This window comes from Embiotoca jacksoni, unplaced genomic scaffold (assembly GCF_022577435.1).
Source record: "Embiotoca jacksoni isolate LCO1_2020_lvr unplaced genomic scaffold, fEmbJac1.0.p SCAF_2, whole genome shotgun sequence".
In the NCBI taxonomy this organism is placed as follows: domain Eukaryota; kingdom Metazoa; phylum Chordata; class Actinopteri; family Embiotocidae; genus Embiotoca; species Embiotoca jacksoni.
Genome location: NW_027185340.1, coordinates 5,094,334 through 5,122,090, shown reverse-complemented (window position 1 = coordinate 5,122,090; position 27,757 = coordinate 5,094,334). Strand labels below are relative to the sequence as shown.

The 27,757-nt window shown below is 40.9% G+C and overlaps 1 protein-coding gene across 5 annotated transcripts; it reads right to left on the bottom strand.

Moving 5' to 3' along the window:
* Window positions 1-27,757, bottom strand: arhgef7a (Rho guanine nucleotide exchange factor (GEF) 7a). Of its 5 annotated transcripts, XM_069154155.1 has the most exons (22): window positions 27,222-27,640; window positions 23,545-23,628; window positions 15,778-15,862; window positions 15,508-15,641; window positions 14,070-14,271; window positions 12,881-12,969; window positions 12,125-12,219; window positions 11,847-11,942; window positions 11,434-11,556; window positions 10,933-11,071; window positions 10,789-10,848; window positions 10,528-10,674; window positions 9,606-9,692; window positions 9,411-9,489; window positions 9,188-9,327; window positions 6,950-7,171; window positions 6,766-6,859; window positions 6,365-6,454; window positions 5,156-5,335; window positions 1,688-1,787; window positions 1,175-1,229; window positions 4-910 (listed from the first exon to the last, which is right to left on the bottom strand). In XM_069154155.1, exons 1-22 carry the CDS (start codon window positions 27,384-27,386, stop codon window positions 788-790), a joined length of 2,589 nt encoding a protein of 862 aa, XP_069010256.1. In that variant the 5' UTR covers window positions 27,387-27,640; the 3' UTR covers window positions 4-787. The 5 variants fall into 5 exon arrangements, with proteins under 5 accessions (XP_069010252.1, XP_069010251.1, XP_069010256.1 ...); XM_069154151.1 differs by lacking the exon at window positions 5,156-5,335 and having other exon boundaries at window positions 1-910; window positions 6,766-7,171; window positions 27,222-27,465; window positions 27,553-27,757; XM_069154152.1 differs by lacking the exon at window positions 5,156-5,335.

Genomic DNA, 27,757 nt, shown 5'->3' with positions numbered 1-27,757 from the left:
CTCAAAGGACAAAGGCTCATCTTTTGAGCAGTATTTACATTATACAGTACAAGTTCAAGAGCTGTACAGTTCCCTTAGGATGCCCGCAAAGATTTTCAAACCGCAAAGTGGTCAAACAATAAAGAGGATAAGAAGGATAAAAAAAAAACCAAAAAAAACCCAGACACAATAGACGAGTTTCCTGGCACAAGCTTTGCTACAAGCTAAAAGCATCAGGCTCAGCCTGTGGCCGAGAAAGATACCCTGAAAATATCATTCCATAAAAAAATAAATAACATGAGAGAGGTTATGAAATGGAATTGTTCAAGTTCAGACTTCTCCAAGGCCTTTGTGATCATTAACACCATTGAAGTATGATTTATGTACCGCTAGACAGCGGTCCTGTTAAATGATTGTAAACAGAGGGAGAGTCGCTCTCTCCAGTTGTCTTGCAGCCATGTTCTTCCTGAACGCAGCTACAGACACTGATGATGGATGTTGAAGTAATAGAAGTGTATGATTTATTCACTTTGCTTAGTGTTCAAGGAATGTAATTGTGGAATAGACGTTCAGGGCAGTTCAACATTACATTTCAGTGAGGCCTGTCTATTAAGCAGAGTGGAAGTAACAACACTCTTCTTAAAGCACACACACAAGTACGTGCATACAGATGCACCATGGCTTTCACTGAAACAACCGACCTTAAATTATGCAAGCGAGTATGCATTTCACACACAGTACGAGCTAGTCCACGTGTCGTGCACGCTCTTTCTTCTTGAAAGCTTCAGATGGGATGTGCACATGAGCCTCACAGGTTTGTCTCATCCCACGTCGGGTCATTAATGCTCTTCAACACCCTCCTCACAACTTTTTCGAGATCCTTCCGTGCTCTCTGTTCCTCCTCCAGTGACCTCTTCATCTTCTTATTATCCTGGAGCGGAAAATCATAGGACTCATTATTATCAGAGTTAGAGAAGACATTTAAACACCCTGTCTCAACCTTAAAGTTAAAGGAACATTATCATTAGCAAAAACATTTTAAAAAAAAGATCAAAACGAATTAATTTGATTAAATGTTAACACTAGTTAACACGATGTCTAGCAATTATTTTTCAGATCATAAAACCAAACCAAATCCGTTTAACAAACAGTGAATCACATGATAATGATCTACCATGAAAAATCCCACATTCACCTGTTTGAGCTCTTGAACTTCATCCCTGAGGGCGTACACCACATCCACCAGGCTCCTTTAACAAGATACAACTTACATTTACAATTACATCAACCAAAATCACTTTCATTGCACGCATGAGTCTAGTTTTAAGTCTTAGTTAGTTTTAAGGTTCAGTAGGGAGGATTTAGGGGGCGCTACTGACATAGGTGGAACATAATATTTATAATTGTGTTTTTATTAGTGTAAATTAATGCCCCTGAACCTAAGCATTTTTGATTTTAAGCTTGCTTAGAATGAGTCCTTCATAAAAACGCAGCCGTTTTAAATAAATAAATAATAAAGTAATGATAAATAATATCATTACTTGCAGGATTTGTGATTTTGGTCTTCAGTAGGAACAAATGTGCTTGGAGCCGAGTGCCAGAGGCAGCGTTGGCTTTGGTCTTTACGTGGGATTTATAAAATGTAAAGACTAAGGAAAAACATGAAAAAAAAGAAAGAAAAAAACCCCAGTTATAGTCATTATCTTACTTTGTTTCCACTGCACTTTGTCCATTGCGACTGGGATCCTCCAAAAGAACTTTCTCCTCACCGGGGATAATCACATGCAGCCCTGTGTCCCTTTGCGGCCCTGTTTCAAAACAGAAGAGCACTCAAAAACGTACACTTCACTTTGTGTCGCCGTGTCATCTTCAGTAAAATACTTCACTGACATGACAGTCAGCACTCAAGAGAAGGCAACAACAAACACCCCAGCTGATAGTAGTAGTAGTAGTGTGTTAGTCATGCACAGACCAGATCTCAGACGAAACAGAAGTCAGAGGAGAGTGAAAGGAAATGAGAGGCTGTGGAAATATCTAGCGAAAAAAAATCACACAAGCATATTCAATCATTCACAATACAGATCTCTGTCAAATGGAAAATTAATGAGAACACCATCTTTCCGAAATGAAACAAAACACGATCACATCTGCTGCTGGACAACAACAAATCACCAGAATGCCAGAGTCTACCAAAGGACAGATTTATTCAAAACTCATAATACAGCTTTTGGGACTTGAACACTTCAACAGTGTAGAACAAATACACTGAAGGCGCCGTTTGCAGAGAAGACATGGCCACACGTGTGTGAACTGAGTACGACATTAGAGCACACAGACGACGACGTTGGTTAAAGACAGTCGGTCTCTTCACCCTGCTTGTCCCACAGTTTGACTTGTTAAACCACAGAATACACCTGTCACAAAGTATAGCACATGATAGAAGGACAGTGATATTCTTAGCTCAAACACTCATAGAAGGTAGAATGGATTTTTTTTTCTTGCTCCAAGACAACTAGTATTTACAGAAAGGGAGACTATGTGCTCTTTATGTTTCAAGTCCACTCTGACAGTATTCTGAGGCTGAGTGTGTAGTTCACATAGAAATGTTCCTGTATAATTGCAATCTCTTGGTTCTCTTTTCTTCTTTTTTTTTTTTTTTAACCCTCAATGCTATTAAACCACTGAAGGTGAACTTTTACACTACGAATGAGCATTTACTTTACAGTAACACTGAATACTTAAGTCTACCTTTAGGATTATATCATACACACTCTAGGTAGACGACAAAAAAGTACAGAATTTAACAGTTTTTACCCCGCCCCCACCCCCACCCGCTGGCCCATTACATGATTGTGCAAAATAATTCAAACACCTCATGTTATAATTTCAGTGTAAACTTTGATACAGACCAATAAAACGTAAAAAAAAGAAAAAAAAAAAAGAAAAGAAAACAAATGATTCTTACAGGGACCATTTTGTAAACATCGACATACAGAATAAAATATAAATAATTTAAGAAAAACAGCTGTATAAAAAATAATAAATACAATAAAGAAAATCCTTTCAGAAACAGTTGAACCTGTAACATGGACCAATATATTCCATTTGTCGCTCACATTGCTTACTGTAAGAGCATGTCAACCTGTACTTTTAATACCAATACTGGAAAAATACTTCTTCATAAAAATAGTCATTAATGCAAGATAGCGTGGGGAGCCTCACAAGCCAGACAGCGCACAGGCAGGTCTGGCTTAGGAGGCCATAGCATAGGTGCTAGTTTGTTGTGACACGAGCGATGTTTGCAAGAGATATTCCGCTAAAAAAAACAGCTACACTCTGAAGGAACAGATGGACATTTTGGGGAAAATAAGGATATTTGCTTTCTTTCAGGGTGTAAGATGAGCTGTAAAGCCAGCAGTTGGTTAGGCATCTAAGCACAAGGACTCAAAGCAGAGCAATTTGTTCAAAGTGATTTGTTGTTTTCTATTCTTCTGACTCATAACTGTGAGTTTGAAACATGAAGATAGATACTTTATTCCGTTTTCCAATGAGTGAGATGGGAAGATCCATCAGTTCACACTTGTTAGTTTAGTATGAAGCTCCAGTCTAGACATGTTCATCCATGCCGAGCATAAAGACATGTAAATGACATCCCTAATGTTCAGGAATTAACGTGTTGTATTTTCTTTGTTTAAAGGCGCTTGTTGCTGGATTTTGTTCCCTTAAGACAAATCCAGACAAGCTTACAGTCTTCATGCTGAGCTTGAGAGTGATATCGATCTTCACATCCGACTCTCTGCAAGAAAGCAAGTAAGTGCATTTCCCAAAGTGACAGACTATTCCTTTAACTACCAGGAGACATATCCCTGTCAAACAAAGGCATTTAATTTGTATTAGAGGACTATAACTGTTTCAGTTTGTGGTTTGCAGTTTAGTAGTGCCGGGCTGGTACACTACAACTGGTTTTATCTGAAACATATTTGATAAAGGATCTTAGATTTAGTATAAATGCAACCCTGTGACACTGACAGAGAGGAAGATTACTGGATGCAAGCTCAGGCTGATCAGGGATGATGGTTAGGAGACTACACAATAAAGGAAATGATTAAAGTTAACAACATCAAGAGTCAGTTCACTGAAAATACTAAAAAAAAAAAAAACATATTCAGTCACTGCCTGCAACCTTGTACAATAGAGCCGAGTGGAATTACATAAGTAGTGCCCACTGGATTGAAACTGTACTTTATCTGCACGTGTACCTACTGCTGGAGGTAAGTGTGAAAATATGCTTTTTGTACATCGGATGAACAGATCCTTCATAATCACCATTCTTTGTACACTGACTTTTATCCAAACCTTGACTAAGAACAGTATGTGATAGTCTCCTCTTTCTGTAGCAGCTACGACAAAGGACAAAGAACGGACTGAATTTCACAAACTGTTGAAGGACTTTGAAACTTCGAAAGCTGCCTGGATATGATGGATTTTATTGTTTAGGCCTGGCAACATGAACAAAACTTCAAACTAAGATGTAAAATGTTGAGAATTTGGATTTAACTTTTGCATGCTGCTATATTTTCAGACAGCAGGGGCATATGTGCCTGAACCTGTGTGTGCGTGCTTGTGTAGCATCTGTGCTATGTTTGAGCATACATACTCTAAGAACACATACCAGAGAGAAGTAGTACATGGTAAATAGAATACACTCGTTCCTGAATTACATCTGAATATCAGACAGGAAAAGCTCAGTCCCCATCTCTCCCTCCCCCTATATTCCACTCCAAAAGTCCCTGTGCTCTCTGCTGAGAGAGACTACCACATCTATGGTCAAACAAGGGGAGTGGTCACATTCAAGATAAATTAACAATAATTACCAAACACTTACTGCATGACAACTACAGAAAGAGAGGAGGCACATAAAAGGGAAAGTGGCAAAGGCAACAGGGAGATGCTTAAAACATCATCAAACTAACCGTCGAAAAATAAATAAACAAAATAAGTTAACAAAAAAAATGAACAAATATAATAGAAAATAAATAGATAAATTAAAAAAAAAAAATTACTTTTCTTTTGAATACATTGAAGGTAAAAGAGGTAAGCGCGCTGTACGTTACATTAAAGTACAGCGTGGCAGTACTGTACGTTCTTTAGTTCTGGTGAGAGATGCAGCTTTTGCGCGGCACTGAGCCCATCCTGTAACTGTGGGTGGTCCAGATGGAGTCATAGTCAGAGTCCTCCGAAAGATCAGAGCTCAGTTCTGGCCGCGACACGCTGCTACGGCGGCCCGGCGAGTCCACGCAGGACTGGTCCACGTCCGCGAGCACGTGGTTGTGCATCAGGTCGGTGCCCTGCCAGGCTGGTCGAGGGTAGGCGGAGAGATTGCAAATGCAAAGGGAGGAAATGATGATCGGAGGAAGAGGAGTGACGGTGCGGGGGGGTGGAGGGGAGGAGGTGGTATACGCAGCACGCAAACAAATGGTAAATCATAAAAGCATCGCCAAATGCAGGATGGGGTGATGCAGGGAATCAGAATACGTGGAGGAAATTATAGCACAATATGAAGAAAACAAAATAAGATGAGAAAGGAGTGAACTCAAGGTAAATCAGAGCAATGCGAAAAAGTAAGGAATGGAGAAGAGACAGGAAGAAGAGAAGATACTGTTAGAAGGATCAGTTCAGAACAACAGCGTTAAAAGAAAGACACTGAGTACAGAAGGCAGGTACAGCTGCTCCAGCATGTGCTTCTCTTCTCTTGTGCACAAACATCAAAAGGTTCAGAGACTGCTCGTGTTGTGCGTGAACGGGAAGTTGCACCGTGACGTGCACAGAGCAGGGAGAAGCTATAACATTTGCGAGTAAATATCCCAGGTTTTGTCATTTCATCAACATCAGCACCCGAGTTACACACAATTTTGTGAGTAGTGGTGCATCAGATCAGGAGCGCCATCAGGTGGGTTTTCTATGAACTTCATGGGGTTATGCACTGTGAATTCCTCCCCCAGGGTCAGACTGTCAACACCGAGCTCCACTGTGATGTTCTGAAGCTTCTGAGGGAAAGCATTCGGTGCAAATGATCTGAACTGTGGTGTTATGGCACTCGGGTTCTCCAGCATTGATGCTCAGCGCGTTGCTCCTCACCACTCCAACTCATTGGATTTGACTCCCTGCTTTGACGTGCGCTCTCTGCTCGAGTTTCAAGTCCACACGTGTGGAACTCGGGTGCAAACGATGATCAAGTGACAAAAATTGGAGTACACACTCATGAAGGTTCTAGCCGTTCCTTGCACATTACGAGGCTTCCTACCGTTCATGTGCAACAGGAACAGTATCGTAGGCTTTGCATCGACCCTCGTACACGTACGAGTAAGGTTTAGTTTTTGCTTACTGGAGTTAAGGGTCTGCCTGGTTTTGGCGCTGGTGCAGTAAGCCTCGATAACTTTCAGGATCTGGGCGTCTTCTTCCAGAGCAGCTGTACCTGAGGAAGAGAAGAACACATTTTATTCACAAGCTCATGTCTCTTCTCATTGTTACTCTCCTACTATATCCATAAATGTCAGCATCTGCAAACCTCAAAAGAATAGTTGGACATACTGAGATGCGCACTTATTTGTTTTCTAGCTGTAAACTGGATGGAAGATCATTTACACTCTCATAGCTGCAGAGTGGTAGTGATCTTCTCTTGGCAAGGCTGACTTAAATTCATTTTTAAAAATGTCAATTATTTTTTTTATATATGAAAAAAAAAAAAAAAACTTTAGGCATAAACAGGAAGGAAGTTAAACGTACTCTTCCTCAAGGCAAATTCCTCTTCAGACTGTTTCCTCTCAGGCTTTCGCTTGGGAAGGAGTTTCTTCACACTCTTAGGACTTTTACTAAGGTCCTGCACATGCAGAGCAGAAGGGAAGAAAATTGTACATGAAAAAACAAACACATAAATGTTTAAACTGCATATAAAAACGCAATGCCTCACCTCCTTGTAGCAGAGGGCGGCGGAGGGCCGCAGTGGTGGCGCAGGTCGCAGGCAGCTGAGGCTCCAGGGTTTGGGGGTGTTTGGTGGTTCCAGTGGGCCCCACATCATGGTGCTGTGGGAGGTTCCATGGGAGGAGGGGTGAGGCAGGGTGTGGTAGGTGGGGGCCACTGTCATGGCTCTCCCATCAGCATGCCGGGATGGAGTGAGAGGGTGGGACGGGAGCTGAGGAAACAAAACAAGAAAGCCCGTTTATCACACTATGGACAGTCCTCTTCCATCCCAGAGAAACAACGGTTCTTTACCTGATAACCATGCAATCTATTTTAAAATGTACTGATTAGCAAATACTAATGCACCTTAACAGGACTTTATTCTTTACTGTACAAGTTGACTCACAAATGCTTTGGTTTGATTTTTATGTATGGATTTGGAGTGGCAGACAACTTGTGCAGGGATGAATTTACAAAACATTGAATGTGTTGTTGGGATCGTTAATGTATTTTTTAATCATACAAAAAAAAAAACGGACTATACCTTGTACTCCAAATTGTCTGTTTGATTTGACACCTTGATATTTTAAACTAAGCAACTGTTGTTGCCTTTACTGCGCAAATGCAGAAAAAAAGCAGGCCATGCTGAGCAGATAATCATGACACTAGACGATTTGAGCAGTAAGAGTAAGACTTTGTAATATTTCTCACTCAAGTGAGTCACAAGACCAACTCGAAAAATGTCTACAAAGTCTACAATGTGGTTCATGGTTTGGCTGCGTGAGTTGCATTTAAATTAATTCCAACAACTTCTAACGAACAGGTAGCTCATTCAAACTTGATTCAATTCTTGGAAAAGTGTGCCAGTTGGCAAACATTAACCTTTCAGAGTTGGTACCTGCGTCGCATTCACAATATGCCACCAGTTCATAAAGACTTTCATTCAAACACTTCAAACGTTCATCTGAACTTCAGTCTTCAGTAACACAAAAAGCTATTAATAGTGTTTCTTTTAATAATGCATCCGTCGATAGCCCTAATGCTGCCACATATCCCAGCCACACCCTGCAGAATCTTGTAGGAGTCCAAAAATGTTGTCCAGCCAAATGTGCAATGCAACTCTTTCACTTCGTCTTGGGTGTGTCCTTGGATCTACTCCTTGTTGCACTTGCCCAGAATTTCTCCAAAAGATATACATCTCCCAAGTGACACTTCCACATTTTTAAATCAGCCCAAACAATTGCAGCATCATATTAGTCCCACAGATCACAGTTTCTGTTTGGCACAATGTTTCCACCAATATGCAAATGTGGCGTATTGGAAACTAGAGCAGCACCTTGCAGAGCACAGACCTCCACCAAGGCCATCAGAGCACTCTTCTTTGATATGCAAATCTGCAACTGCAACAACTATATACAAACATGTGTCTGGATATATTTCTAAACTATTAGAATGATGTGTGCCCAGCTGAAGCCTCACTTCTCAGTTGTACTGGTTCCAGTTCTCCCCTAATAAACTACTGTCCATAAGTGCTCTTTAACAGCTGCTTGCTGTGTTGGAGCAAGTACATGTGTAACCCTGAGGATTACTGGCACCTGGGAATGTGGATTGTGATATGAAGTCATCGTTTTTCTAGACGAGCCTATATTTTATCACTATTAAACTTTACCACCATCTACTGGATTTTAAGATGCATGGCATTACATAGGCCAAATGCTTTATCCCAATAATTACAATAATGGAAGTGAAAACATTTTAAGGATCGGTAACATGATTCGGATCATCATCTCCAAAACATTATAGCTTCTTCCTTGGCCAAGGCCACACTCTTCCACCAAGTTTCAGAAATCAGGCCAGAACTTTTTCCATAATCCCGCTGACAAACAAACAAACAACCTCCACTGAAAACATCACCTCCTTGGCTGTTATGTTAATAAAATCACCATCATTGTTCTTTTTTTTTTTTCAAAGGATAAACGTTTATTATTATGCATGTGCATTCATTTCATTAAAGGCAATTGTGTACCACAGCCCTTCCAAGTGAGAAATAAGCCACTTCACATGAGACTGTGCCGTCAGCTGAGATGATTGCTAAACATTATGTGCCAACCTTTCATGGTATATTGACTTTAGGGGTCAGAGCCGGTGGGAAATCAACATATACATTCAGAGTGTTTACTCCACGCTGTCTACCAGTGAATAGAATGAAAATGATCAGAATGTGGGTGAGTAATGATTAGCTCCTGACCGTGTGGCAGGGAACAGTGAGTGGTTTGTGGCTGGGCGCTGTGGCTGCAGTGTGTTTGATCTGTCTGGTCAGATGTTCCACCCAGTCCTGCAGGTCCTGCTGGTTGGTGCACATCACCTGGAGACGGTCAAACAACGAGCCTGCGGAGACAAAGACGATGTTGTTGAAGGCATTGCCTGTAAATGAATCAATGCAGCATCTTGCGCGTCTCAAGCAGCTTTACCGTTGAGCTCAAAAGCGTTTTTATGGGCTTCACAGTCTTCTAGTTTGGTCACGATCATGCTGGCCAGGGGCAATTTACCCTGCAGAGAGAAATCAACTCATCAGACACAATTCATAAAAATAAACCTTTTATCCATTATAATATGTACAGAACTCTTGATCAGATTGCTCTAAAGGAGGGTTAGTAATTACTGACCTGGAAGATGAAGCCACTCATCCTGGGGCTGGCAGACAACATGAGGAGGATGTGAGGGAAGAGCATGAGGTAACGCTCATTCTTCTCCTGACAAACAGGAAGCAGTTTAAGAAAGAGAGAGAAATGTAGAGAGGATGGGAGAGTGGAAGCAAGAGAATTAGGAAGCATAATTCAGTTTGTGTATCACAACTCTATGATGGAAAGACCTGACCAAGTCCATTCAAATCAAAGATTTATAATAACATGAAATCCTTTTAAAAAAAAATACAATTGGGCGAGAAGACATCAGGAACATTTGTAAACTAGCAGGTGGAAAGCTGAACAACATATCCATCGTGTGTCTGTAACCAATCAGTCAATCACTCTGGCTACACATGACACAGCTGTCAAAATATGGTACATCCCCGTTTTGTTATTGACAGGATAAAATTTACACGTGTAAGCTGTTTTCTACAGCAAACCCAAGGCTGGCACTAGATGATTCACATTTCTTTGTGTGATCTAGATGAGCAGTTCTGAACATTTTCTTCACTGTAGACCACAATTATTATTTAGTTCTTTTGACAAGTCATTGTTTCCTTTTGTTCCTGAGGCAAACATTCAGTGACTGGTATCAGTCCATGTCCTGGAGGTTGGGAACCATAAATCTAAAAGGTTTGATACCAAATTATGTAAACAGATGAGGTGATGGAGAGAAGCACTCTCATTTTACACAGGAAAAACATGTTTGAAGGTTTGATGTTAGTTTTAGATCGTATATTTGAAAGACAGTCTTTAGTTTCAACCTGTTAAGTCATTATTGTTAATCTTTAACCTTTTTTTTTTTTAATAACATTAATTAGTTAAAAAATAATAAAAACACAGTTTTATAGCAGAGTGAAGTGCAGGGGAAGGAGGTGCAGCAGATGGTGTGTGTTTGTACCTCTGACACAGGACTCTGCACTAAGACCTGGCTCATGTAGATCACAGAGCCCAGGGTCTTGATGTCGTCCCCCTCCCACAGCCGGATGGACTCGGTGAGGATCTGCAGCTCCAGCTCCTTACGCTTACGCACCTCCTGGCACTGCGCCTAGTGGGACGGGAGACAGACAACAGCTTCAAGGCCTGCTATTCATTAATTTCAATTCATATAAAGTCTGCCTACATGCCAGGTCTGACTGTGGAGGAAGTGTGCTCAGCTTACAGACAGGTTTTTGAAGGATGCCATGCACTTCTGAATGTCTGGCCTGTCTGGATGACTCTCCTAAAATAATAGAAACATGTTTGTTTACTGAACACAACGCGCAACACAACAGCTGTAGACAGATGTTCACACACAAACACACACCTCCATGTGCCTCTCCAGCTCTTTGAGTAAGTTGGGGTATTTGTCCAGTCTCATAAAGGGTTTACTGAGGCCTGTGGTCAGAGTGAGGATCCCAGGGCTGACAGCACCACGGCCCTCCATAAACTCCCCCAACACTTCACTGCAGGAAGGAGATAAAAGAAATACAATTAATTATTCATCATTTAACAATACAGAAATTATCTTTGACATCACAAGTAGCTTCTTCACAGGGTTTGAAAGCCTTTGAAAGTTTGTCCTTCGGATGTATTCAAATCATTTCATTTTCTGTAGAGAGAAAAAACAAAATCAGTGCCTCGACAGCCTTTGTGTTGACAATGAAAAGTAGTTGTGACAACAATGAAAAGCCACAATATCCCCCATGATCAGCAGGTTGACTACAACTCTTGCCAAGATCAACATCTCAACGTGACCAGCTTCGCTCTATAAAGGCAGGTTGCAAACACTGTAAAGTAATACTAAATGCAGTCGACGCAAACATACCTGTGTTGGGTGAGCACATTAACTGTAGAGGGATGGTTGGAGCAGTAACCAACATAGAGAGCCTTCATCTGTGGCATGAGGTTGAGGAAGAAGCCACCCACCCTTTGCTGGCTTTCAGGAAGCCTAAAAAAAAAGAAATATGGACAAAGTAGGTAGGTATTTACTTTATTAATCCCCGAGGGGAATTTTTTTTTTTTTTATACCAAGTATATGAACTCTCCAACAATGAGAAGACAAGAGACTGTATGAATGTGTACATGTGTGCAATGGGCTGTAACGCCATCATTTCTGCAGTCTATGGTCTAATCCAACACCCTGTAGTACGTGCAGCCCAACACTAGATGTCACTCTGCTTATTGTGAAACCATGAGGATGCTGCTGCAGTAGGGCTGTGTGCGCTGGGAGGGACTAACTTGGTGCACTCCTCCAGTGATTGGACGAGCATCTGCTGGAAGGTGCTGATCTCCTCCAGGTTTCCCAGAATCAGAGCCACATCTGAGCTGCTCAGCCTGGAGGAGGAAGTGATAACGGGAAAATTCAAAGTGGTGACAACATATTCAGTGACATGTACATTTAGGTCAAGTGTTCAGGTCATCATTGTGGTTTAGGTTGTGTATCAAAATCTGATCCCGGTTCATGGTGTTCAGCAATCCCAGAAAAATAATCTGTTTAATGTCTACATGAGTCATACTTGTCAATGTTCTGAAGAGGCCGCAGGTAGTTCGTCAGGAGGCTCTGAAGGTCCTTGGAATATTCTGTCTCCGTCTCTAAAATGTTCTGTAACACCTACAACAAAAGGAAAAATAAATCTTAGTGTCCATGTATCATAGGCTTTCATAAAGCAGCTACAGCTTTTACAGTTATTACACATAAAATATGTTTATTTCATGAGCTAGTGCCAAAATCTTTTTAGTGATAAATTAATTAAAGCATTATAATGCTAATTTGATGCGTATCACCGATTTAATAATACATGCCTTGGTTAGCAGATCCTGGAGATTGACCGATCCGTGTTTTAACATTCATGATGCTTTCATTTATGCACAAATGTCTCTGATTAACTACTGTATGTAATGAAATTATAATGAAGATTGTTGTATTACAGTACAGTAGCTGGCAAATTAAGAGTGTCTGACTTTTGATTAAAAATATAACTATTTACAAACCAAATGTTGGTTTGGTTCCATCCGTTACCTACCATCAGTCACAGGTACCAAATAGACATAAAGAGGCAGGATTTACAGCTGCTGCTAAGTGCTACACGATGCATCCTACATACTGTGTGTGAGACAGACACTCACTTTGCTTATCATGTGGTTAGATGACTGAGGAGACAGATTCTCTCAGGGAAGATCATTTACAAATGGAAGAAGCACAGATGCAGGCACAGACAGAAAAACATGACTGACAGAAGATAGTTCAAATAACTGTAGAGTTGCTTCCTTACCAAGTTATAGTAGGTCTTGCTGATTGCAGAAGTGTCAAAGCCTTTAGGTGGGCTCTTCAGGGTGCCAGACTTGGGGGACACTTGTTTGTCTGTGGCCAGAAAGAAAGCAAAGGATTTAGGGCACATACTTCCACTTCAGAAAACACTGAGCTTTAAGTAATTTATGTCTGAATGATTTCTTATATAAAAAAAAAAAAAAAATTTTAAAAATTTTAAAAAATAAAAAAAAATAAAAAAATAAAAAAATAAAAAAAAAAAATATATATATATATATATATATATATATATATATATATATATATATATATATATTATTTTTTATTTTTAAATAATTTTGTTATAATGTAAAAAAAATCTTGCTACAATAAGTTATGTTATCAATGTATCATAACTTCCATTTTATTAATGGTGTGTGGGTGAGTGCTAATTTTCAAATAAATCTGAATAATAAATAAATCGCTGAGGTATGTGACGCTTTGGACAGAAATGAAATGCACTTTTAGTCCATGTTTATTAACAATATTTCATTCTTTTGTCACAGCATTTGGCGACCACTTTAAACACAACAACCGCATTGGGCAGCAACTATTATATCCCTTGAGAAAATAAAGAAAAACATCCTCGGCCAATTAAAACAGTTGCTGATGGGCCAAGATTTGACATGTTCTTGGTCACAATACGAGCAGAGTTGTCAAAACTGGCACCAACTCAAAACCTAACAAATGCGTCCAACAGTGACAATAAGAGTTTCTGAGTAACAGTGGGATTGGATTTTTTTATTCTTTTGTAAGACAAATCTTTTGTGCAGAGAAAAGCTCATCTTGTTTTACCCGGCATCTCTTTACATGCCACATGGCCTCTAAACCTGTTGTACAAGTGGAAAAAAAAACAACGGACCACAGCCGGCCTCCAGGGGCAACAGATGTGGAGCTGCATTTCTGTTATGGGGCCAGATGGAAAGACAGTGACAGAGGCAGCTGTGATGCTCTGTGCTGGTTGGAAAGTCATATTATGAGAGTCTCTATGTAGGAGCTTTCTGTAAAAATGTTTTAGTATCATATCCAAACATTGTAATTTCATGAAGTTGCTGATCAGAATCTTCCTCACAATTCCCAATCAGAGCATCTTTATCACCCATCGGGTTGAAATGTGTCCGGAAAATGTGCCCAGAGGAAGCTGAAGTACCTACCGGAGCCTTTGACCTCGCGCGTATAGTTGCTAGGAAACCAGCCGGTCTTGCCGTTGAGCGTCCCCTCCCACCATCCGCCCTCCTCCTGACGAGTCACGCCGATGATATCACCCTTGTCAAACGTGAGCTCATCCTCGTTGGTCTGCTGGAAGTTGAACCGTGCCTTCACCAGCAGCTGCTGCCCGCTGTTTTCTGACATGTCCTGACGAGCGAAGGCAAGATTGTCATCAAGAAGGAGGAGAAGCAAACAAAAATAAGAGCAAATATGGAATAACCTTTATTACTCATCATCTATGTTGCAAGCAACAAGCTTCGAGGTGTGAATCAGCTGTGGCTGCAGTTTTTGGCTGTTTTCTTGCTGCTGGTTTTGCTTGGATTCAACTAAATTGTGATTGATTCTTGGCTTAAATGAGTTGTGACAGACAGCAATTTAGTATTGAGGTGCAAAATTAAGGATTTCATTCCAGACACCCTACTGCGGTGCAATCGTTGCTGCTTACCGTATATGCTTTTAAATAACTTTCCCATTCGTTATTATTTATTTGTCCGGGGTACTGGTGTTATTTCCCAGCTCTCTAGATATTGCTGTAAGCCTGCATATAGAACTCAAGATGAGATGCGGTTCAATCAAATATAACTTGTGAGAATTAATGTGATGTAAAAAAATGAAAAAAGTCAGCGTGGAGTTGATTGATCAGTATTGTAAAAGATGTGTGTACGTGTGCAGAACGGATCAGGCACCGACTCGCTGCACGAGTTTTTAAACACAGCTTCAATGAAAAGGCTTCTCAAAAGGGATGATCACCATGACTACCTTTCATTCGCAAATAAAATAAAAAAGCGATGTCTGACGGATTGATGAGCTAATGAACTCTTGTTGTGTCTTAAAATATGATAACCTATATATTTATTCAATCAACGCACTGAGCGTGACTAAATTGAAATGTGTCTCGTCTTGTTGTTGTTTACGTACATAGGATAGTAACGAGGTGCAAACTTGGTGTAACTGCAGCCTTATTAATACACAGAGTTTAGTGCCATCTTGTTGTTGTCTGCACAGCTCCATCGGCCTGAGCAGAGGTCTAATATGAATAGTTACTTTTGTAAAAGCTGAGAGCACCATGTGTGGGAGTGCAGCACCTTTAACTATCCATTAATCACTCCATAATTATGTGGCTTAACACCTCAGAAACTATAATTGAGCATATTAAAACATGTACAGGACTACTGCACTGAATTAACTGCTTTGGGTCATAATTGATTCTTCACTCAACAGCTCACAGGCACATGCTCATCAAAAACTGAAGGTTGTGCTAACAACTGCTTTGAAATGCAATATGTGTGATCGGTGTAAACCACTACTGTGTCCGCCTTTCAGAGACTCAGTTTCACTGTGTTTCTGATCTATTAACTGGGTGGCGGCGAGTGTCAACCTTACCAGACTGCGAAACTGGTTCTGCAGCAGCTTGGAGGTTCGGCCCAGTGAAGCCTGAGAGGACAGCGACTCAAACGACTTGATGCGGAGAGCTGAAGAGTGCCGGGCGCACACCGAATCACTGCCCACGCCGATATCTGGTTAAATAGGGCAGAATATAAATAAACCAGACCTGGTACCTGCAGTCAGCAGCACCCACACACTCAGAACTACCTCCCTACACCCCCCACGGGCATCATGACACTCTCACACACTGAACACGTTCTGACTAACCTGCAGTGACTTTATTCAGAGCAACCAGACTGCTCAGCACCTTTGAGAAGTTCAGTCCCAGCAGCAGGTCACTGGCCTCGAAAGGCTGTGGAGGAGAGAGAGGACAGAAAGTTATCGGCGAAGGCATTTCCCCATGAAAAGCGAATCACTAAATTCAGCGCAGCAGGACTGTGTCATCAGCTGGCCACAGTGCCAGTTACCGAGCAGTCAGTCGATAGCTCTCATTATCTTTGACAGAAGTAATGGGTGAAACACACAAGCTCAGCAGAGACACGCGTATCTGCAGCAGCTCCAAACAGACCACTCACAGTCCTCTTCCACAACGGCTGAATGATATACATTACAAAAGGCCCTGACAGAAACTGAGCTTATCTGCCTGCATCATGAAAAACACTGTATGGATAAGGTTCACAATAGTTTTTTTGTTTTTTTTATCATGGTCATCAAATATTATTAAAAAAAAAGACCAAAGCCACAGATGCTTTCACATCTACTTTGTTTGGTCCGGGACTTTGGACTTTTCAGTTTAGTCTGAACCAAAATAAAAGGTATGAAAGATGCCTCAGACCACAGTCAAAGGACCACAATCTGATCTGACCAAAAGAGATGGTCTCTGACCAGATGGAACAGAACCATGGTTCGGTTTGTTTGCAGTGTGAGCTTTTGGAGCATTTTGAGGCAGGCTGTGGAGACCCATTAAACAATAGAAGAAGAAGAAAAAAAAAAACTGGAAAAGACGCAAAAATGAGTTGCAGTAATGCCTTGGGAGAAGAGACAAAGTATTTAATTGTAATTTCTTTGGACAAAAAACTCTAATCAAGTGGAAAAGACTCCCGGCTGAAGTGACAACACACCCATCTACAAACCAATCAAGGTTGCGTAAAGGGAGAAAGTTCTGTAGTGCGCTCGCAGAATTACAATGTGAAACCAAAACTAACCGGATCAAACGTTTACAATGTAACAAACACTTGTTTGGACCTTGGTGCAGCCAATAAAAAAGGTAAAACACACTTCGTCTACTATTTATTTCCTGTTTATCCAAAGCCTTCCGTAGAGGGTTAAATTGTGAAGTGATATCAAGACCCAATCCAGGCCGGTGTCAGATGTCATTTTCAAAGCAGCGGAAACAGTCACAGATTTTAACAACAAGTGTAAATTGGGTCAGCGGCCTCAGGTGTCAACTAACAATTACTTTTTATAATTGTTCAATCTGGCTATTATTTGCTCGATTAGTAAATAAATCTTTCAATCTTTAATAATAACAAGAAAACTTCGCCAAGAATATATCACAAGTTCTACGAGTCCAAAGTAACTTTTCAAATTACTACTTAGTCAGACCAATAATCAAAAACCCAAAGCTCTAAAACTCATAATCGTAATATGTAACAACATATGAAACAATATAATTCATTAATGATTTATTATTTGGTTTCTTGGATGATAGTTATAAAACTTATAGAAAAAGACACAAAATAATGAATTAAAGAAAATATAAAACAATTAAAAGTACATGTGTATTGATGTACACATTAATGCAAACAGTACACATGAGCACACAAACGCACATAGATAAACTCATAGATGCCGTCAACTCTATCACAGCATCATGTCACAAAAAGGGATTTATCACGTACGCAGATTATAATGAAATATCAAACAATCATTTTACCAGATTTGATGTTGACTAATTCTCTGATGCTTCACCAATTAATTAATGAAGTGATTGTTTGGTCACTAGAGGTATAGCTTTTCCTCTGTGCCATAAGCAGCACTTCCTTTGTTGCGCCCCCCAAAAAACAATGCACTAGATCAGTGGTCTTAACTGGCAGAGCCTAAGGAGCCACATTTCCCACATTTTTGCACTTGAAAGCCACTCAAATCTTTTTCACATGAAAATTGAGCTGTAATGCACAACGCCTTCAGCCACAGTTAAAAATATACACCCCAAGCCAGGCAGCAACAGTACAACTAGGGCAGAACTTTGTTTTTTCCATGCACACATCCGTAACCAACTCAAAATGGCTCCACAATCTCCTTTTGGGTCCCACAAGTTAAGTTCTAGTCTGGTGTTAACCGACCCGAATTCACTGAAGGAATATACGCCTCTAGCTCCCTCCATTGAGAATCATTCCCACTCTTTGCATCTTAGTAGGCATGGACGTAGGGTTAACTCTAAAACTGTAGGAGCAGCCTTCAACCAATCGGCACTGACCAGCATATGTGCCAAAACTACCACCGCGACAACAGCATTAAAAAAACAAAAAAACATTTGATTTTCACGTCATGACACTTAACCACTGACGCTGGGCACTGATTAACCTGCACTTCCGAGTAGCTGACCAAAGTTAATGTGAACAGGGTTTCCAGATCCGAATCACAGTAAACACTGTGTGCAACGGTCATGCAGATCAAGGTATGTTGAGAACCACTGCACTAAGACATGTTCGTTCCTTATGAAGAGCATGATTGACACGGATTTCAATCGATTCTACAACAGATCTAATTAGTGCGCCACATATGTAGCAGTCCATGGCTGAAAACCCACTAATAGATTTACTTTTGAATCATGCTTCAGTACGGCTGGACATAATTTTTTTGTTTTTTTTTTCGTGTGTTTTTAGTGCCAAGTAAAAAAAGCGGTCATATACCGAAAGTCTCATCAAATATAGTTAGATGCAGAATGTTGTTTACATATTCTGTGATCAGAGGCTCTCTGGCTCATCCAAAGTCTTGTGTTTAAGTGATGTTTGCTAAACACCGCAGTGTCCAACGGTTTCAGGTGAAATGACGTTATTTCCAATGAAACTACACGCTGTGTCTTTGACCTCTTTTGTTGCATAATCTTTATTTAAACAGATAATCTCATTAAGATCAAGATCTGTTGTGCTACAGACATCTGAGAGCAGCAGACAGAGAATGAAAACAAACATGGCCCCACATAACAAAAGGACAAATTAATAAAACAAACAGAAACGGAAAAACTATAGATCGTTATTAGGATCCCCTGCTACTAATGGGAGGGATAGACATCCAAGTCAAGACAGCGTGTTGAGAATCAAACGTTTGCATTTACGATTTAAGGTCTTTTCATAGTGTTTGGTCACAATAAAAATGTAGCGGGACGCCGACCTTATTATTCAACTGCAAGTAAACTGTAGTGTAGTGTCTGTATCACCATCGCCACGACTCTCACTGGGTTCTCAGTTAGTATGAATGGATACGAAGTGATTGTATCTCTGTTGATGACTGTAGTTGTCCCCTCTCTTCCTGTGGAACGGCTACAACTGATAAGTTACTCTCGCTTCAGCTGCACGGAGGGTGAGTGACTGAGAGATACGAGTCTCTTTCATCTTCCGCTCTGATTGCAGATATGTCTTCAGGGGATATGTGAATGACTGGGTTTGGAGTATACTGTATGTATGCGTGTTAAGTGTGTGTTTTTGTGTGTGTGTGTGTGTGTGTGTGTGTGTGTGTGTGTGTGTCACAGCAACAAGACTCCCTTAGTGAGCTTTCAGCTGGAAGCATCCTCTTCGTCACTCGTCTATATTCTCGCTGGGATTCAAACTGAAACTCACACTCTGTATTTTTACTTAACTTTTCTCTCGCCTGTGCAAAATGGGAGCTCTTCCTCCATCTTAAAAGGTGGTTGTAACAGGTTCACAGAGAAACACGATGAATGATACACCTTAAAGATCCATGTGGAGATAATGAACATGACTAACATGACGAGCTACGACTTGTCTGCTCGGCCTCAGCGTCACAGTCAGGTACTGATGCCTCGGAGGAGGCTGTTACGGTGGTGCAACACCCCTGTGTGACTCAGGGTGCTATAAATTACTCCCACACTGTCACGAACCAGGAACTTAGTGTTTACCTGCACGAGGGATAACAACAAACTACTCCATGTATGCTACAGTTAAAGGGATACGGTCACATATCAGAAGTATGAGATTCACCAAAAACAATGAGGGACATTGAGTGTTTTCGTTCAGTTTTACGGGTCTTCATATTAATTTTGAGTGGACAGCATTTGTATCATCGTCGTTTACCTTGTTTGTTCCAGAAAAATGCCACAAATTAAAAGACAATGGTTCGAAACATGCAGCCGAAGCATTCGAGCAGTTTTCTGGCAAAACAATGGAATATTCTTCACTGGCCAAGTTAGTCACCTGACCTCCCTCTACATGATCATGTGCTTCAGTTCCTGAAGACCACACTGAAGACAAAAAACCCATGAGACAAGCAAGACGATTACAGCCCGAGGAGAGTAAACCATTGCGTATATATTTGTTTCTTTCTTTCTTAGCTGTATGTCTATTCATGTTTTATATGTCTATTTATGTTTTATATGTCTGTTTATGTTTTATATGTCTGTTTTTGCACACACAGAACAAGGCACAAACGCAGTCTAATTCCCTGTACGTGTTAGTATACTTGGCCAATAAAGCTGATTCTAATTCTGAGAGTTTTAACATTGTTCACATGTCCATCTGATCTTTTTTTATATGCTACAAGACAGGTCATAAGCAAAAAACATCATAGCTGCGCAATTGTGCTTTAAAACTGCCAGACAATCTCAAAAACACAGATTCAGACAGTCGGACTTTCATACATCACATCCCTAAGAAAAAGGGCTGTTAGACTAACAGCCATCAGTTCAAAAGTCGACTAGTCAGCGCACGTTTATGATATTAACTTATCAAAATATTTTTTTTTTCAAGCACCGGATCAGGAATCAGGAATAATGAGCTGTTAAAATACAGCTTTTACAAACGCACACACGAAGTGAGCCGCCCGTTCAGAGCAATGCAAAAAAAAAAACAGTAATGATTCTGACTGAGAGAACAAACATTTTTTCATAAAGTATTTTGGGTTTTACAGCGGCATGGTGGTGCAGCGGTTTAACGCTGTGGCATCACAGCTGGACGGTTCTTTTCTCCGGGTACTCCGGGCTTCCTCCCATAGTCCAAAGACATGCATGTTAGATCAATTGGTGATTCTAATTTGTCCGTAGGTGTGAACGGTTGTCTGTCTTCCTGTGACGGACCGGCGATGCGATGTACCCCAACCTCGCCCAAACTCAGCTGGAATGGGCTCCAGCCCCAGTCTCTCTTACCCATCCATTATTCATACCCTGAAGGTGTACAGATAATAGATGGATGGAGTTTGTATCTTAGCCTGATAGTGTCTGCGTCAAAGCTACTAACAGATTATTGACATCCGGGACACAAAAAGAGCTGCGCACTCTGGTGTGTGCGTCTGTTTGCTTGGTGGCTAGCCTTTTACTGTCCAGAGTTCTGCAGAATGTTACATTTTTTTCGGGTGTTTTTTTTTTTTCCTTTTTTAGGGCAGCAAACACGATGCACAACATTTGGATTGCTCTTTTACTGTAACTTTGGCTTATCTGGACACTTTGTGGTTGATTAAAGTGAGCTACTGCTATTGGCATGCACTTCACAGTGGCTTCGGCTACGTGCTGCTAAGGCAAAGGTGGATCATCTAAGATTAGTCATTAGAGGATTTTATTTCTTGGAGAAAAAAAAAAGAAAATCTAAATATGGTATAATGACAGAGATGAGTTGTTGTTTTTTTGGAGCTTAATCAATGCCAGAAGATGAATTTTAATATCTGCTTAGAAATATCAGCCTGTCAAATTTATTGGTCTTGCTCTGGTGGCGATGGCTGCAATACAGATTATCTGTACAGACAGTTCATCTTACGCAATTGTGTGCCCTAACATTGGAGAGAATGTAAACCTGAAAGTCCGATTTTTTTACAATTCAAATGCAAACTGCTGGAGGCAACTGGAGCAAGAGCGGCAACTATTGTGTGGTTCCTGCATATCTGATGTTCACATTAGTTAGATGATTTAGAACCAGTGTGTTTTATATATTTTCTGTAATTTAAAGACTTCATCTTTCACACATAAATATTGCGATTGGTGAATTTTTTATTGGATATTTATTGGATTAAATGACTAATGGCTTGGCCTTTTCCAGTTTTAATTTTTGAGATCACATGATTTCCACCGTTAGTGTAGACAGATGGATGTGTAATTAATCTCGGGGTAGATGCAGGGTGACATTACGTGACTGTTCCAGAGGGACCAGAGGGGTCATGGGAACTCCACTGATCACTTCCTGTGGTCAAAGGCATTAAAGGTTAAGGGTCAGTACCAGCAGCTGCTCAAGTGTCAGACACGGTCTGGAGCGTCTCAACTGAGCAAGGGATCAAAATAAGACATAAGTGATCAATCCTGATGAACGATTTCAACGGCACACACACGAACACATCACATCTAGCACGTCAACACTCAGCTGAAAGTCCAGATGTCAGAACTGCAAAAGCACAGCGTCTTTCTGTCGGCCTTTCACATCCACTGCTTTAATCTGCCGCCACAGCTACCTGGGGTCTGAGCCAGCAGTGCTCTGGGCCCTGGAAGACATCCATCTTTTCTCTACAGATGGTGAGCCGGGGGACAGCCATGTCCCAAATCACTGTAATCCTGCTCTGTGCAGTTCACTCTAAAAGTCACATCATTTGATCATACTCTTGCACACCAGGACCAAACATAGAGTAAAAAAAAAAAAAACTATTGGAATAGTGACAGCACTGAGTAGAGTCCATCTTCCGGGAGATAAGATGGGTGACTTTACTGCATGTCACCAGAAAAGCTGCAGATTATTGCTCAATCCTGTTGCCAGAATCTGTCCCTGCAGCCAGTCAAAACTACTTCAGTTTAATCACGGTGCACGTCTTGTGCTTCCCCTGGCATTTTCAGATGTCCGTAACTCCTAAATGACATGTTTCACATACTCAATGTGACAGTGCTCTGTGTCATCCCAGCTCCACCTCTCGTTCAGTGGCTGCAATCTCTGTATGCTGAGGAACACTGAGTTGCATTGTCAGAGGAGGCTGGTTCAATGACCCCTCTATGCACTGGCCAATGCACAGCCATAAACTCTGGTCATAAAGACTCTGCCCTCAATTTGTTTAAGATTGCAGTGGTATTCTCATCAGCCAGAACTACTTCATTTTCTGTACAGGCCTGCATGGGTGAGATGCTTAATCCGGACATGTTTAGACTTCACACCTCATAATAATAAGACTGCAACAACTATATTGGAATAAAACCCAGTTATATAACCATGCGCTAATACTGGTCATAGCTGCAGAAGACAGACAAATAAAGTGCATGCACAATGGCTAGTGTGAGGTGCTGGTGACAATAAAGCCACGCATGAGCACGAGGACAAAAGCTTTGCATTAATTAGAAAGCGTAAACATGATCCAGGCGCCTCGAAGTGGGAGTGGGAAACGTGAATGGGCTCCACTGTAAAAGGATTTTGTCAATCAGTGTCCACTGAGGTTGCCAAAATGTTGCATTTGTTTCCCCACGTTGGACGGTCAAGCTCGACTCTCATGGGCGAGCGATGGGTGATTGTTCTCGGCTGCACATTCACTCCTCCTCCCTCTCTGTCAGGAGCTCCGGCCGGCCGTTCACTCCATGAACGCATTGTCTATTGTCTCCTCTTAAAACATGCAAACTCTATATCTACAAGCAGCTGCTCTCGGTGCAGAAGGGTTTCCTATAAACAGCATATATATATATATATATATATATATATATATATATATATATATATATATATATATATTTATTTATATATGTATATACATATTTATACACACACATATATATATATATACACACACACACACACACATATATATGTATATAAATATAAGAGCGAAATATTTACTTACTTCGACGCGGAACGATGTGCAGCCCTTGAGAAACTCCTTTATGTTGCTCAGGCACTCGCCGTCGTTCTTCGGTTCTTGGTAAATCTGGAAGGACGGAAACGCTGGTTAGAGATCAAAGTTGCACTTCGCGCTGCAGGCGTCTTGCTTTCCACGCTGCGGTTATCGGTCTTTAAACACGTATCTTCTCCTTGTTCGACGCGCATTCTACAGAGTGTGTGTGAGCATTGGGCCTGACACTCCGGGAGGCTGAACACAAACCCCGCAGCGGGGAAGTGGAGGAGGCTGGAGGATTGGGTCGAGGGAAATGACGTTGACAAATAGGGATCCCCACTGATGAGGGTGTAGCCTATAGGTGCGCTGGTTTATATACAGTGGAAGAAGGAATCGGATCCTGCGTTCATGTAAACGTACCAATACAATAATAATTTTTTTTTAAAAAAGATACCCTTTACGTGTTTCTAAATGTTCTTTTCTTTTGCGTTATGTTTTGATGCTTTTAATGGTTTTATGTGAAGCACTTTAAATTGTCTTGTTGTTGAAATGTGCTATACAAATAAACTTGCTTTGCCTAAAAGTCCTGCATAAAAATCCTACTTACATAAAAATACATAAATATTAGCAGCAAAATGTAGTTCAAGTATTAAAGTAAAAGTACTGGTTTGGCCTCTCTGACTGATACATTGTTTTATATATATATATGACATCATAATATTATTAATATTGAAGCATCAGTGTGTACACAGCAGATTACTGATGTAGTTGACAAAATGTACTTTGTTACTTTCCACCATTGCTTTTAGAACAACTCTATTCAACTACATGGATACAAAAATTTAAGAAAATACAGTAAGATGAAGAAAACTTTTCCCTCCTCAATGGGCAAAATATTAGGAACACTAGTGCAATACAGCAGCACCACAAAGCTATGACAAGAGTTAACTCTTTAGAAAACTTCATAATACAATTTATTCTACAGCTAATATTACTGTATTGGTTTTATTAACAATTCTCTAATGAGCTGGCAACAAATTGGCAATAAATTGGTCAGTATTTATTTTAACCTTAAAACATAACATAAACTAGCATTTTTAATGAGGGACTTTAAACTGTGTCCATATGTACTGATCAAGATGTTTTTAAAGTTAAAAGTAAACGTGTCAGTGCTCTCTGGTGGACAAACCATGCTGTAAAATGGACTCGCTATTTTTCAAGCATATCTGTGGCATTTCAGTATATTTCTTCTTACTACTTACAATTGACAAATAGATAACTGCAATTAGGTGAAATGTTTAAATGCATGACAAAGAGCATCTAAGTATATATTTATCTGTAACTGCAGGTCTGTATTAGACCACATCTTTTCCATGTTTCTAACATTCTCTTATATATTTTCCCTTTGCAAAATCAACTTTTCTTCACATTCCACCAAATTTTCCTCGCAATATCATCCACAGCCTCCAGCCGTCACATTTCTCATTTTCATCCGTTTCAGTTATACTCCGATTTTCCTCATTGTCCACAGACACGATGTTAACAAGGGCATTATGCACAGTAACATATCCAGGGCAGAGATACGTGTGCATGTAATATTCAATGGTTAATACAACCAAGGGCAATCAAAACACAAGGTCACTGATAAAAAAAAAAGAAGCTTTTCTTAGGATAAAGATGAAAAGGTGAAAGTGAGGCTGTACATGCTCACGTTATATTGGAAGAGTGAGGAAACTGTGGAGCAAATGTTCAGAAGCAATGCAAGTGATGGAGGCAAGGACTGTCTCCTGTTCTAATCTTTGGTCTATAAGGTAACATCACTAGCATGTATAGGATCGGACTGCTTTGGCAGCTGTGGCCCACATGTCCCACTATCTTCTGAACCACATGCATACACAGCACAGACCAGACTCACGGAAACTGCTCGACCTGAATGGAGCTACAGGAATGAAGCCAAAACAGAGTGACACCGTGCTCATTATTATGTAAGAAAACAAGGGAAGATGAAAATATAAACAAAAATAGGAGAAGTGAAATATTAAGAGTAGGAGTTTCGGTAAAAATGCCACTTATGTGTTAGTTTGTAACAGATTTATCTGGATATGCCAGTATGTTCGAGGTGAAAAAGTATCTCCACTGGATTGGTCCACCAGAGAGCAGTGACAAGTGTATTTTCTGCGTGGTAATGTATCTTAATTCTTTAATAACCTAATTAAAGTAATCCAAATGAAAGTTTGTTATGCATTCATGTAAAATCCAACAAAGACTCTTAGAGAATATTTCAGAATCAGACTTTTTTTAAAAGTTCAAATAAAACATCTGCATTGGCCAAAGAAATCTAGCATTTGACAGGCAATGTCCTTTTAATTATTGCCAACTCATTTTGTATTTATTTACAGTGCTTTATTCACATCTGTTGGGGACTTCTACTGTCATTTTTCCGAAGAAATAACTTACCTGTTACAGAGGCCTGTCTTCACCGTCTTCATTTTGAATTAAAACTTTTCATATGGTGCTCATACACATAAGTCATTCATCTTGCTATATTAAAGTAGTGATTGCTTTATAATTGCAATGGTTTATTATGTTGCCAAGTGAACATAATGTTGAGGGTGAAAGGCAGAGTCATTCAACCCATTTTGGGAAATCCTCTTAGCAGTTATTTGGAAATAAAACATATGAAATGGGCCGAAACGTGACAGCAGCAGATTTAACAGTATTTAGATCAGCAGTATTGGCTCGTTTAGCCACACTGGATTACAGCCATCAGTATGAGGGACCTACTGTGTCCCCAGTTGTTTTGCTGTGGATAGACCATTTGAAGTATTTTCAAGAGGGTTTATTGTAACGAATCTCAGGTCCCTTCACTTGCGCAAAATAATATATATTGGTGGGATATATGTCACAGAAATAGCTTTCAATTTGAGGGAGTAACTAGAAAGAACCTGGCTGCCTCCTCACACTTGAGGTGGAGGTAGCCTCGAGCAGAACATCCTCTTTTTAGGAAAACATTGCCTCCTTCAGGTAGCTGTCCAAACTGGCTGACGCTATACGTTGACAGACACAAACACTGCGCTGTTTCTTTAAAAGGGGAGAGGGTCTATCGCTGTCTGTGCGCCTTTGCAGTCAATGGCGGCCCACTCTTATGGTCTGTGTACAGATAGCCACTCATCCCCGGCTGATCACTCTGTGTGCATCGAATTACATTGACATATAAACCTCATCGCCCTGGATTAAAGAGAAATTTAAAACAGGGGATTCAAACGATGAGGCAGGTCTGTAGAGGGTTCAGAGCAAGGCATATTTATCGAGGCCTTCATTATAAAGACCATAAAGCACCAGTGGATCTAACAGCTCCTGATACATTTGATCAATCGATTTTTCTTTTGCTGTAGTGCTGCTTTACAGAGCAGAACAGTACGCAATGGAAACAACGGCTTTTTTTTTTTTTTTTTTTACACGCTGACAAACGTATGTGCAACCATAGTGCTGTTATCGCAGACAATAACACGGGCTGCTGTGACCTACAAAAGAAATTGCCTCATGGATCAGTGGGCAGAAAGAGAGGCCAGACAACAAACTGCGTCGGTTTCACGGATCTGGGCAGCGCGCAGACACGCCGACGGGGCGGGCGGTCGGTTGGTTATGCAGAGGAGGAGAGCTGGGGGTGTATTCATTGCCCTTACTTTTTCCGTGGACCCGGGGCTGAGCCGCTCCAGCAGTCTGCACAAGACCACACCATCTTTCAGGGAGGTCTGCAGAAAGGCTTCAGGATCCGAGATGGTCTTCTTCGGTGACTCCAGCACCCCGAGCGTAATCAACCACGTAACCGTCTGTTCCGCCGAATTCATGTCCAGTCACAGCAGATCCGATTCAACAAAGCGGCTGTTTTGGTATCTGAACAGCTTACCGCCCTGGTCACGCTGTCATCTGTGCGTTAGAACAGAAACATGATTAATCCACAAATATGATGCACGAGGTGAGAGAGGGAGAGAGGAGCTGCGGGAAACCCTCTACCTCGGGTGGATGCGGATGACGGCTGGCTGGTGGAGATTCAGAAGGTCTGGTTTCCTCCCTTGAATGGTCTGTTCCCCCCCCCCCCCCTCTAACCTGGAAAGCTGTCAAGTGCGGTTCGCTGTGATGCGTTGAGGCAGTGGACTGCATACATGCGCATCGCAGCCGCCAGCCACTCATCTATTGGATGACATCACAGCAGAGGGAC

What these genes read in the sequence shown, in the direction of transcription:
- arhgef7a (XM_069154155.1), bottom strand. Translation starts at nt 27,386, where the DNA reads ATGAATTCGGCGGAACAGACGGTTACGTGGTTGATTACGCTCGGGGTG. An exon ending in CCTCTTCAGAACATTGACAA is followed by an intron (nt 11,943 to 12,124) that starts GTATGACTCATG and finishes TTCCTCCTCCAG; the next exon opens with GCTGAGCAGCTCAGATGTGG. An exon ending in AAACGCTTTTGAGCTCAACG is followed by an intron (nt 9,328 to 9,410) that starts GTAAAGCTGCTT and finishes TTGTCTCCGCAG; the next exon opens with GCTCGTTGTTTGACCGTCTC.